The sequence below is a fragment of the Eleutherodactylus coqui genome, chromosome 1, assembly GCF_035609145.1.
Source record: "Eleutherodactylus coqui strain aEleCoq1 chromosome 1, aEleCoq1.hap1, whole genome shotgun sequence".
In the NCBI taxonomy this organism is placed as follows: Eukaryota; Metazoa; Chordata; class Amphibia; order Anura; family Eleutherodactylidae; genus Eleutherodactylus; species Eleutherodactylus coqui.
The window spans coordinates 266165207-266178823 of NC_089837.1; the positions used below are offsets into that span (position 1 = coordinate 266165207).

The window sequence follows — 13617 nt, forward strand, 5'->3', positions numbered from 1 at the left end:
TTTCAGGACGGAAAACCCCACAACATCTTTTTCGAATGGAAGGCGCACGGGTTGGACTCAATAGATAAATTACTGCACAAAAAGGAAAAAAGAATCCTAACTCATGCAGAAACAAAACAAAAATACCCCGAAATCCCTATTCCACTGTTCTCATACCTACAGGTCAGACACTATATCACAGGCCTTACACCGCAGTTCCAGGAACACGACTGGACACAGGCAGGAGACACTTGGATCTCCAAGAAAACGGGAGCACGGGGAATGATATCGAAAATATACAGAGCAATAAGGAACATGAGGGAAGAAGAGGACATTGATCCAGGGGTTGGGAAATGGTCTCTGGACAACCCAGACCTCACACCTACATTAATTAAGGAATCCTTAGTATCAGCCCACAAATACCTGCCATCAGCTAGGTTTCTGGAGATGAGACTACAGATAGTCCATAGATCATACCTCACCCCAATTAAGGGATTTTACATGGGAATCTACGACACCCCAAACTGTTTCAAATGCCAGGAACCAAACACTAATCTATATCACAGCTTGTGGACATGCCCACTGATAAAAAACTTCTGGTCCCGAATACGCGAATACACTACAACACACCTGACAAACTTCTGCCCACAAGAACCAGCGTGGGCAATATTTGGATATCTAGACCCCAAGACATATCATTGTGCAAGGGGAGTAAGAAAGTTACTACATTTTATAGCAGCAGCAGGCCTAAAAGCCATCCTGCAGACCTGGGTGCAACCAACAGGCCCCCCATTCAGACTGTTCCTGGAAAAACTCGCATTCTTATTTCAAATGGACTGGGCGGAAACTTCATTATTTAAGGAGAAAATGGTACAAACTTTCTTCGAAACATGGGGAAGTTTCATCCAATTGATGCCACAGAGAGTAAAAGAAAAACTAAAAAATTGCTTTCACCACACCTATTGGTTCCAGGGGCAGGCGGCAGTGGGGGACACACCAATATAGGGTGAATCACTGGTCGTGCCGTGGCCGCGCGGGGTCTCCATACCTTTCGAAGATCTCCAGCACGAAGTCCAAAAGACTAAGTGTATAAATACCAATTGGGTCAAAAGTTTGGTTTAATGCAAAAGTTCTCTCCCCTCCCCCCCCCCTCCGTCCCTTCTTGCCGGACCGACCCCCTCCCTCCTCTCCCCCCCCCCCCCTCTTTTTTTTTTTTTTTTTTTTGTTTTTTTTTTGTTTTTTGTTTTTTGTTTTGTTTTTGTGAGTGTCCTTCCCTCCCTTCCTTACGTTTCGACTCCCTGACCCCTCATACCCCTCCCCAACTCTCCCAGTTATATAAAAATGTTATGTAAAAGTGAATTAGGATGACATTTTTATTTGTGAAGTCAAAACAGCAAATGCATCTGAAATGTTAAAGTTTGCCCTGATTCAATAAAAACAAGTTTCAAAAAAAAAAAAAAAAAAAAAAAAAAATATACTAAGTGCTGCCACTTGTACTCTCAGGGCTCAAGTCACATGGCCCGTGTGACTGAGCCCTCAGGGTTCTAGGACTGAGTTCTTTTCCTAGTCCCTTTTGTAGGAGCTCTAGTATTTCGTTATAATTGCGATTCTCAAAATCTATATTTAATATATTTAAAATAAAAGTTTTACGCACTGTGGCATGAATTCTAGATGTCACCTTTTTCCTACTAGCCATAAGAGTATCCACAACTGCCCCTGATAACCCCTGGTTTCTTAATCTCTGCCCCTCAGTAGCCATGCCATCAGTTGTAACTGGTGAACATTGGGGCAGTTTACTGGGTCCTGCATGAGCAGATCCTCTCTGCATGGTAGAGGAATCGAGGCCTGAACTGCTGTACTCAGAATCAGAGGATACCACGGCCTTCTGTGCCACTGTGGAGTGATAAATATGATCTTTATTCCGTTGTCCATGATTTTCTGAAAAGCCCGAGCTATCAGAAGTAAAGGAAAAAAAAAGCATAAGCCAGTGACATTTCCCATTTATGAGGTAATGCATTTAGGGATCAAAATCACCCCCAACGTGGGATCGCTATATAAATGGAATTATCCTCCATTAATCACCACCCTCAAGTTTGATATGAAAAAGTAGGAACAATTTAACTTATCGATTGGACAGATTAATTTGGTTATGATGACTTTACTACCAAAAATACTATATTTGTTCAGATGCCTACCCATTAATGTCCCCATATCTAATATGCAAAATCTTCAGCAGACTATTTTCGGATTCATATGGAAAAACAAAAGACCTAGAATAAAGCAGAAAATAATGTACTACCACAGAAGGGTAGGCAGTCTGTCAATCTCCAATCTACTGAAATACTATATAGCTGCCCAATTATCTCAACTTCCACACATTTTTGCGGGAGCCGGAGCACCAGTATGGGTTGAGATAGAAGCCATCTTGTAAAACCAAATTCCCGTAATGCCATTTTTTGGGACAAAAACGTTAATACAGCAAATTTTCAACAACTATCTCTCCTAAGATATCACTTGTTTCTAATTTGGAGGAAATATCAAATTTGCCTCCCCTATTGCCCATTATCCTCAACTCAGCCTTCCCACCAAGCTTACCAGGGGGATACTTGTATAAGAGAATAAGCCATATTTCTCCACCACATCACTTTCTAAGACAGAATAGACTCCCCTCACCACAACAACTCAAAGAAAACCTGTCCGTACCCATCACTTATGGTTGGAACTAAACCAAATTTACTGCTTCATATGTACCCTAATACCTACTACTCGGACCAGATGCAACCCCTCAGCATTTAAAGAGAAGATGTCAATGGAACACATTACTCCCAGGCACAATTTCCCTTCTATATTCCATAATGAATCAGCCCCCAGATGGTGTCAAATTGCCATCTATGTTGGGATGGGAGAAGGATTTCAGTAGGCCACTTTCTATGGAGCAATGCAACTTCATATCGCAGGGCAATCATCAAGTCACCATGGCAGAACCTTCATTCAAAATTTTACACAGAGCCTATCTATACTCGGCTAGAACTCACAAGTTCCACCCAAATACATCCCCTGATTGCTTTAGGAAGATACAACACCTTAGGAACAACGTTACATATATGGTAGACATGCTTTACAGCACAGCCCTTCTGGGGATCGTAACCAGGGCAAAATGTTTCCCCTATCTCCTATGGCATGCCTGTTTGCTGACAAACCTATAGGATATAATAACCAGCAACATAAATTGTCCCAGTATATCTGCATGGCAGACAGAATATAATTGGCCTCACAATAATTGTCAGTTTCCCTACTTATTAAACCAGTCATTGCCAGGATCTCTAAGATAATGCTGTATGAAAAGCTTTCAGCAATGAGGAACGATACTATGGAAAGGTTTCTCAGAACCTGGTCTCCATAGTCCAGATATCTCGACTTGCCAGGACTCCCGCGGCTTATGGCGACATAGAATTCGAAAGAGGATAGCTTGATAGGAGGGAAACTGGAGGAGGGGACCTCCAGCCAATTTAGATACCAACCACTATCACCCATTTCCATACTGATTTGTGCGTCTTTTTATATCATCAGTAGATAAGGGTCGATGGCTTATATAACCGTTATTGTTATATGATTGGATATGCCATGACTATATTCTGTTATACCTCCTGTAAGGGAAATCACCAGCATAAAAGGCATATGTAATTTAATTTAAAATAACTAACAATCCTTTTGAAATGAAAAAAGGTATAGAACTAATTTTCTAAACAAGTGCAATAGTCATTTTGGTAGCCAAAAATATAAAGTAGTCATTCACTTCTCGATTGTCGTTCAGTTTCTGCATGCAGAAACTGAATGATTACTTGGCTCAAGCTAAGGTCCCATTTACACCAGCAGATGATCGCTCAAAGATCGCTCAAACGACAGTTTGAGTGACAGCTTTGAGCGATCACTTTGCATAAAGCATTAAGTAGCTACTCAGCTACTTAAGTACCAATTAGGCGTGCAAATGAAGCCTTCACTGAATGCAGTTAATAGCCCAAGGACTATTATCTGCACTCCGATCCTTTGTTCTCCATGGGAAAACAATGCTATCAGCACTCCCCGTGGAGAACTTCTGACAAGAGTGAACAACGATTTTCAGGTTAGCTTGAATTTAACGATCAGCTAGCAGTGCCCAAAAAGCATTCGATGGGCACGCACTAATTATTGCTAAAACGATCCCAGATTAGCGATTTTTTTAGCAATCACTGGCTGGTGTAAAATGGGCCTTAATACAGGCGGGAAGGCCAGAATGATTCCCAGCCTACTCCGCCTTCACTCACTACCAAAATTGTTCCCGTGTAAAAGCACAGGAACCATTATTGCTGGGATGACCTGTAATAAGCTTTTATCATGCACCTCTTAACTATAAACAAACTGGTAATCAAAGATATAGTATAAAGGAGTAGAAATAATATATATTAAAAATACATGCGTCACAGAAGGGAAAACAAAAAATTAAAAACAATCACAGAAAATGGCCGTTACTTACTGGGTGAGGAGTGCATATAGATGCATCCTCCTCTCACCATGCAGGTAGCTGACTACCAAATGGAGGAGCCAATAACACCTGTGGGGACACCGATGAGACAACCACTCACACTGCCTCTTGATGATGAGGGGGGTGGATGCTTGGTGTATACTCCCAGACATAGTGGATACAGGGTGCCAGACCATTCTGATATATGTGGTTCACCATGCAGACCAGCAACCTATTAATGATGCCATGATAATTCGGCGGGTTGCCCTGCATTTCAAACAGTGAACCACATTGGTACAAGGTGCCAGACCATTCTGATATATGTGGTTCACTATGCAGACCAGCAACCTATTAATGACGCCATGATAATTTGCAGTGTGGCTTTAAGACTCCAGGGGGAGCCCAGGGTGGCAGTACCAATGTGGTTCACTGTTTGAAATACAGGGCAACCTGCCGAATTATCATGGCGTCATTAATAGGTTGCTGATCTGCATGGTGAACTACATATATCAGAATGGTCTGGCACCCTGTATCCACTATGTCTGGGAGTATACACCAAGCATCCACCCCCCTCATCATCAAGAGGCAGTGTGAGTGGTTGTTTTATCGGTATCCTGCACAGGTGTTATTCGCTCCTCCATTTGGTAGTCAGCTACCTGCATGGTGAGAGGAGAATGCATCTATATGCACTCCTCACTCCGTAAGTAACGGTCATTTTCTGTGATTGATATTAAAAATACAGGAAGAGAGAAAAAGTTTTGCTCACTCTGCATATTCTACAAATTCTTTGATTATGATAAAACAACCCGCAGGCTAACAATGAGTGCTCAGCTGAATAGAGATCAAAAGTATGAACATTTAGCAATCACAGTTTACATTAAGGGGATTCAATTGTGCTTCGTTATCACTCTTTCTAAAGCTGAATGCAGTCGCTCATCAAAATTTCTGTACCAAAGTTAAGAGTATAATGCAAATTCAATCGCCATCCAGAAGTTTTTATAAGTGATATAAGGATAACCCACTCATTTAGATAGCTGTGGAAATTTAAAGCTTGTAAAAAGACATGAATTTAAAGTTTTTTTTACAAGCAATTTTTTTTTTAACTTTGTAAGGCTGGATTCACATGGGCGCATATCCGTCAGGTTTTCACGCCCGGCCGATATACGCTGCCCCTCTGATGCATTGGTATACGATGTATCAGTGCACATGGTCTTATTTCCGCGGTGTAAAAGTGCCCGACCGGCCAAGATAGGGCATTTCGGCCGGGCGCTTTTACGCTGGAGGAGGCTGCATATACTCCTATGGCAGCCTATGACAGCTGCCGGAGAAGAGAGGCGGGAGGGAGTTTAGCAGCATGACCTTCCCTGCTCCGGATTTCTGCAATGGGAAGGGGATAGAACAAGGGCTGAGCTAAGCTCCGCCCCTTGTTGCAGCCAGCAATGGGAGGGGGCGGGAGCTTAGCACACTAGCTCCCACCACGTTCCGTCTTCTCACCTTGCAGAGAGTCAGCAAGGGGGAGGGAAGGGGAAAACAGCTTAACAGAGCTAAACTGTCTCCCCCTGCCCAACAGCATTGCGGCCTTGGCATATTTGTGTGGGCCTGTGCTATCGGAATGGGCACACAAACGCTATCTGCGCTATCTAGGGTGCACTGCATGGTGGTTACAGGGAGGGGGATATATGTAGACATGTGCAAGAAAAAGGGAGGGCGTGTACATTTCACCCAAATTCTTAGCCTGGGTGAGATAAAACTCCAGTACTGCTCTTCCTTCTGGATCCCTGTGAGCTCAGCTGGACCCACTGAGGTAATCACTGAAACATGAAAGGTTGCAAGTTCAGGCAGTCGGGGTCAGAGCCTGGAGTGAGCACATCTACCTGACTGCTGCTGTTTGCTGACCATTACTGCATGTTAGTGCGGTAGTAAGTGAGAGTACTGCTGTTTAGTTAACGCCTTGATAGGCAAGTGTTTGTTTTGTTGATTGCACAAACTGTATGTGCTGCCAGCGGACGATTGCTTTTCACTGGGTTTTCTGTTATCTCTTAATATCCAAGAAAAATAAAGTCATTCAGACTTTTACATGGACTGAGGGTGCCGCTGTGTTGTCGCTGCCCCCACCCCACACAGACATTGCCACAGTTGTTTCGTATGAGCATAGGACTGCCGTAAGGTAAATCTAAGAACTATTGTTAACAGAGCAGCAGCTCAGCAGAGATAGAATTTAAAAAAATGTACAATTTTCTGTATAGCATTACGAGGCATGCTATCAGAAACTAAATAACAGATTAGAAAATGTTTTTTCACAGTGTGGTTTTAATCAGTAAAACATACAGATCACACAATAACAAAAAGGAAACCTAGCAGGCCTAATCTAGCTACACAGGGGTGTAAGTGTCTGTACACATGCATTTGCGCGTTGGGCGTAGCGTTTTTGTGCGCATGTTTTGTGTGTGTATTTTACTGCATTTCTTGCGTGCGCATGCCCTGCGTATTTGTATCTGCAGAAAATCTCACAAGCATGCACCCATTAATTTCCACGGGTAATTAAATTTACTTACTTTAATATGTACTATTTTTGTGCGCAATACGCATGAAAATAGAACATGCTGCGTATTTTTTTGCGCAAAATACACATTTGAATGAGCCCATTGAAATAGGTTCTATTCATTGCATATTGCGCATGCACATTTTACACATGTAATAGCACAAATCCCTTCATGTAAATAAGCCCTAATGCACAGATTTCCGTGAATTCACCTATGTTAAGATATGTTTACTTTTACACAATGAGCTAAGTGCAGTTTGCTAACCATAGAATATAAGTGATTTTCTAGTTACCTTGGTAACTGCTACCTTGGCACCCTTGTTGATAAGCTGCACAACATTATCCACTTGGCCTTTGTATGCAGCTACAAGGAGGCGTTCCGATAGCGCAGCGACCGCATCCTGCTGGCTCATGAATTAGTACAGGGAAGTCCTCAGGACAGGCGTAGGAAACAGACGTGCTCAATAACTGAGTATCTATTAACAGCAGTACCAGTACTACATACTTGACACTAGGGACGCCTATTGAATCACATACTTCCGCTTGGAATGCAGTAAATCTAAAAAGAAAAACATATATATTTCAGTAAACCAGTCAAAAAAATGCTAAATCACTGCAAATTCAATATATAAAATAGTATAATGCTACCTTGACAAGTCCTTTTTTTTTCCTGGTATTTTTCTAGCTATTGAGGATCTGTCATTCTGTAACATAGTCACCTTAAAAGGGGTATTCAGAACTTTTATATTTCTTCTATTCATGCCAATCAGCTGATTCCAGGGCTGCTGTCACTGTGATCAGCACAAGACGTAAAAAGCACTGGCCATAGCAAGGTACTGTTGGTACTGCAGGCACAGCTCTCGTTGAACTCAATGGGGCACTATGGTCAGCATTTCTGCTTCCTGTGCTGACCACAGCGATAGCCACCCCAGGAATTAGGTGATCTAAGCGGCTGGTCTCCACTGAATACCTCTTTAACTAGGACTGCATATTGTAAGTTATAGATCTGGTTTAAAGAGGTATTCCCATCTGAGGTTTTAGTGGCATATACACAGGAAATGCCATGAAATTCAGGTCCCAGAAGTGGAATATGTATGTTTCTCAAGTTTTGGTTCCCCGCGGTCCATGGCACGGCTAAATGTAGTGCACAGGGGTGCTCAGGGCTTGCACAAACAATCAAGTGGACTGTGCTATGCTGTTTCCATTACTCAAAAACAGAGAAACTGGATAAAGGAAACAGTGTAGCACAGCGAGCTATGCAGTTTCTGCAGCCCCTGAGTTGGCGTAGCACAGCAAGCTATGCAGTATTCCTGTTGTCTAATAGCCAATGACTTCTATGGGCATTACAGAAACCGTGTAGCACAGTCTACAACATTTTCCGTAAATCCTGACTACCGCTGGCCACGGATTAAGGCAGAACTAGAGATACGTGTGGGTCCTATAGATGGCATTCATATGTATTAGACTTAAATGGCATATCCGATAATCTCAGATGGGAATATCCCTTAAATGCCATGACTGTGAGCTATAGCACTGAAAATACAATAATAATAGAGACAATACAGTAAACGCATAAATACGAATCCACTATTGATGACAAGAGTGTTGCCATCACCTTAGCCAGAGAGGAGCAATGGCCACTTCACCACCTCACAAAATATATATATAGAGCCATCCTTCACATAGTAATAAAAATAATCAGCAAATAATCTCGGAACTATAAACAAATGAGATTAACTGTTGGATACTATACTGAAGAAATGTATAAAACACAGGTTCACACAGCCCATAACAAGTGGAACCCCCCCCCCCCCCCCCCCTTCTTCCCACTCAAAGGTTTGTATTGGATAAAACATGTAAAGGTCTGTGAGGGGGGAGTTTTTAATCTAACCATATGGGGGTCGCTCCGGCTATTTTGCACTCCTTTTGTCTTTGCGCTCTACTGGGACTCTGAAGAGAGGAGAGGACAGCCCCTCCCCTTTCACCACAAGTGAGAAAGGGGAGAGGAAGTGCTGCCTGTCCACTGTTTTGGGGTCTTATCTTTATGGAGTCTATAGAGCCAAATTAGAGTGCAGAGACTAGGAGGGGGGGGGGGGGCAGAGTAGCCTATAGTATTAAATGATGAACTGAAAGAGCCTTCTCTTTTTGGTGGCCTGATCTAAACGATCTGGCTCACCAAAAAGAGCCAGAATGCCCATCACTAGCCTGTTGTATAAATTAGGAGGTAGGACAAGATTAGTTGCATCTTATGTTATCGATCTTGCAATGTAACTACCTTACTACTACAAAGGTCTCATAAGGTCTTGGGTAATACATGGTGAAATCACGCCCATGTAAATGAGCCCTATATGGCCTCCTTCCCACGAACAGATTTACGCCGCGTAAATTTGCGGCAAAAATCCGCTGCATTGCCCCCTGCTATTAAGTTCTATTGAACCTAATAGCACAATGCTCACGATGCGGAATTCCACCGCAGAATTTCGCACCGTGAAATCTCCCGTCCTCACCCGCGGCATGCTCTATTTGCCGCGGGTGTACGCGCTGACGGCTTCCATTGCAGTCAATGGAAGCCGTCTGTTCACGCCATCTCCCGCTGAAACACAGCGGAAGATAGCGTGAAAACGCTTTCCCGCCTACCGCTGCCGCGTCATATGACGCGGCCGGCGCGTCACGTGACGCGGTGGGCGTGTCACATGACGCTACGGCGGTGGGCGGGGAAGCGTCTTCACGCTATCTTCCGCTGGTAAGTATGGGGTCTCTAGGGGGCGCCGTGACGGGCTTCACTGCGGAATATTCCGCGGCGGAGCCCGTCACGCTCGTGTGAAGCCGGCCTATGGGAGATATTTTATTGTAAAGCAAAGGCTTTTTAGTAAAAACCTACAACTTGGACAACTCCTTTAATCGGGCACCAAATATTCCACGTACTTTTAGCCAGAGGCGTAACTTGAAGGTCCTGGGCCCCAATGCAAAACCTGTAACAGGGCCCCCAACTATAATGCTTTATTCATAGTACTGGGCTTCCTACATGGAGAGGAGAGGCCTTATGGCCCCGCCAAGGCTCCTGGGCCCAGGTGCAACCGCATCCCCTGCATCCCCTATAGTTACGTCAGTGCTTTTAGCATCAAGTTTGGTAAAACGATAAGTATCATCAGAAGGATGGTAGTAAAAGTCTAAGTACATGTTTTTTTTTTTTTTTTTTTTTTTTTACAGAGAACGATGGAGCAACAAGGTCCAGCTGACACTCATGCCACATATTGGGGGTGGCTACAAACATATAGGGGCTGCATCTATCATTGTATAGGGGTGGTGACTTTTACTGCATATGGGAATACTGGGGCTGTCACAGGCACCTATAGGCTCCCATGTTTAAAAAAAACAAACCCAAAAACAATCTTTATTTATATAGCGCCAACATATTCCACAGCGCTTACAAAACAGGGGAGAACAGATACAAAGATACAAAAACCACTGTTACATGCAGTAATTGATTGATATAAACAATAGGGGTGAGGGTCCTCCTTCAACGAGCTTACAGACTACAAATAACGGGGTGATACAAAAGGTAAAGAAGCTGGAGATGTGCACGGTACGGCGAGGTGGAGAGTGCGGGATGCTAGACTCAGAGACAATGGTCAGACCTAAGCTGTGTGATGGCTGAATCAGTATGACTGCAGGAGCAGTTGATTGCGGCTAGCAGGAATTAGTCAGTAGGACAAGGGAGCATGTTATCAGGTGGAGTAAAGAGGGGTTTGGTTTAGGGGATACGGTATGCCTCCCTGAAGATGTGTGTTTTTAGAGCAAACCTGAAGTTTTGCGTGTCGGGGATTGCAAGGATAGTTTTGGGTAGCGCATTCCAGAGGACTGGTGCTACTCTGGAGAAGTCTTGGAGGCGGAAAAGAGAAGTTTGACTTAGGCTGCCTGTCCACGGGCGTTGCGGTATCCTGGGGCAAATCTCCGCCGCGGGAGCCGCCGCCCGCGAGCAGGAGCCGGCAGACGGATCTCCGCTGTCAGCAGGACAGATAGACTGACCACGGAGAATCGCGGCAAATCGCAGCATGCTGCGATTTGCCAGCCGCAAGCGGAGAATCGCAATGATTCTCACACAGAATTTTCATGCTGACCTGAAGTCAACGATAGACGAAGAGTGCAGGGTAAGTGCACGATGGGCACATACTTGCACGCAACTGCTATTGCTCAAAAGCCGCTGTTTGGACAAATTTCAAGCAATAATCGTTGTGTGTAAATCAGCTCTTACTGTATGAGAGGGAAGGTTGGCAGCTGAATCTAATAATGCAATTGGGTATGTGTAACTGGCACTTTTAGGGCAGCATCAAAGTACCTTGTGATTGTCCCTCCAGTTCTTCTGATATCAAAAAGTTAGGTGCTATGCTATAAAAAAAAAAATCTATTTGTGCTAATCTCATAATTAGATCTTAAAGAGAACTTGTCACGTCCCCATAGAACTATAAACTAATTTATAGTGCTGTTAGGGAATGTGACAGGGAGTTGAGAAAGGTATTTTTTATACTCCCCTGCTCCCTGGATCCTGCAGTGTCCCCCTCTGAAGTCCCAGTGGCGCACAAAGTCTGGCTCTTTTCAGAGTCCCGTGCATGCACTCTCCAAAAGACTTCTAGGAGAGCACATGTGTATGGTACAGAAGCCAGGACTTCAGAGGGGGATACCACAGGGTCCAGAGAGCAGGTGAGTATAAAAAAAATACCTCACTTGACTCCCTGTCATATCCCCCAACAGCACCATAGCTTAGCTTATGGTGTTGTGGGTAGGTAACAGGTTTCCTTAATTATGGCCCCCCTGCACACAGGCAGAAACTCCGCAGTGGGATTTCCTGCAGAATTTCCGCCCATGCCTGCTGCCATAGGATTGCATTAGCTAACGCAATCCTAGGCAGACGGCCATGATTTGTCCGTGTGAAAACACACGCAGAAAACAAATTACGGCATCTTCTATTTCTGTGCAGGTCTCGCAGAGGCCTACACAGAAATGTCAGTGGTGATGGGCCGGCTCCTCTCTGCGCATGGGCCGGCTGGCCGGCAGCCGGCACACAGGGCAGCGAGGAGACGCCAGGAGCGGGTGAGCCGCAGGTCTCTGCAGGGGCACGGGTTCGCATCCCACTGTGAGAATTGCACTATTGGCCACCTGCAGACAGCTGGGGATCCGACCGAGCTGTCTGCAGGTGACCTATAGTGCAAGATTTGGTGTTGTAAAATGTTGAATACTATTGCTTTAATCTGTAATATTATGAAGTATGATACTACAAATGCTAAAATCAATGCTAAATGAGAACGTTTTAATGTATATACAGATACCCCAGAGGCTAAGCATATAGAAATTACAGGCAATTAATCACTGTTTCTGCCTGACAAGACTGTTGGCCCCTGAAGATACAAGTTTCAACCCCAACAGTGAAATGTGGCTCTGTCAGCACACGTAGAGTCTTAATATATTGACATTAATAAATGTCATCTTTTATATTCCAGCACTGGGAAAGAAAAACTCTGCAGAATTACGCTCATTATATTAAAATTAGGGCTTCCTAATAAACTACTTCCAATTGCAAGTTGTTTTCGCAGAGTTTGTATTGCTTAGGGGCACCAATCAATACCTTAAAGGGTACCTGTCACCAATGAAAATGCAGTCCATTCCGCAGGCAACATGTTAGAGCCGAAGGAGCTCAACAGACTGATAAACATTTCTGTGAAGAATCTCTCTGCTCATTCTGGGGTCCAGTAGGCAGTCTTAATAGATAGTCTTCCTTGTATATGTTTGCATATAGAGATAACAGTTTTATCAGTGATTGGCAGTTAAGTTAACCCCATAGTGACCAAGCCTGTTTGCGCCTTAATGACCAGGCCAAATTTTGGAAATCTGACATGTCATTTTAACATAGAATAACTCCATAAAGATTTTGCATATCCAAGTGATTCTGACATTGTTTTTTCGCCACATGTTGTACTTCATTTAGGTTGTAAAAATAGACCAATAGGATTTGTGTATATTTATTAAAAGCGCTAAAATTTGAATAATTTTGAATGTTTTTTTTATTTCACATTTTCAACTGCAACGTCAAATTAGTGCAAACTTACTGTACAAATTTTGGATGATATACATATTTCCACCTGTTTACTTTACGCTAGAAGCACATTTGAAAAACTTTTAAAAGTTTTTTTAACCATTTGGGAGAGGTACAAATTTAACATTAATTATAATTTTTTTTGAGGATCATTTTGTTTTCCTACACCAAGCCAAGATTACAAAGGCTCATAGGTGTCAGAATGATAGATACACCCACAAATGACCACATTTAAAAAAAAAAAAATACTCAATGTATTCACTGACGGGTGTCATGAGTATTTTTGACCCCACACTTTTTTTCCAGGAGTTTTGCACATATGTAATTTTAAAGAAAGGTGTTTGTTTTTTTTCTATAGTACACATGAAAATGAGGATTTGCACCCCAAGATGGATCCCCCTGTTTTAGAATCATACCCATTGTGGCCCCAAACTTATATCTTGGGCCCAAACCAAAAGGAGCAGCCGGTGGATTACAGAACAGAAATTTAGCTTGAAGTTGTTT

The 13617-nt window shown here is 43.3% G+C and overlaps 1 protein-coding gene across 10 annotated transcripts in view; it reads right to left on the minus strand.

Annotated features, from left to right (window-relative positions):
* The window catches only part of ANKRD6 (ankyrin repeat domain 6), a 172125-nt gene that overhangs the window by 93393 nt on the left and 65115 nt on the right, over positions 1-13617 (minus strand). For 9 of the 10 annotated variants that reach the window (XM_066608492.1, XM_066608483.1, XM_066608528.1 and 6 more), the window contains one exon: positions 7316-7581. The exons of the other annotated variant lie outside the window; for it this stretch is intronic. In XM_066608492.1, coding sequence (XP_066464589.1) covers positions 7316-7435 — 120 coding nt within the window. In that variant the 5' untranslated portion in view covers positions 7436-7581. The remainder of the gene's footprint in view (positions 1-7315; positions 7582-13617) is intronic. 10 annotated transcript variants of the gene reach the window in all.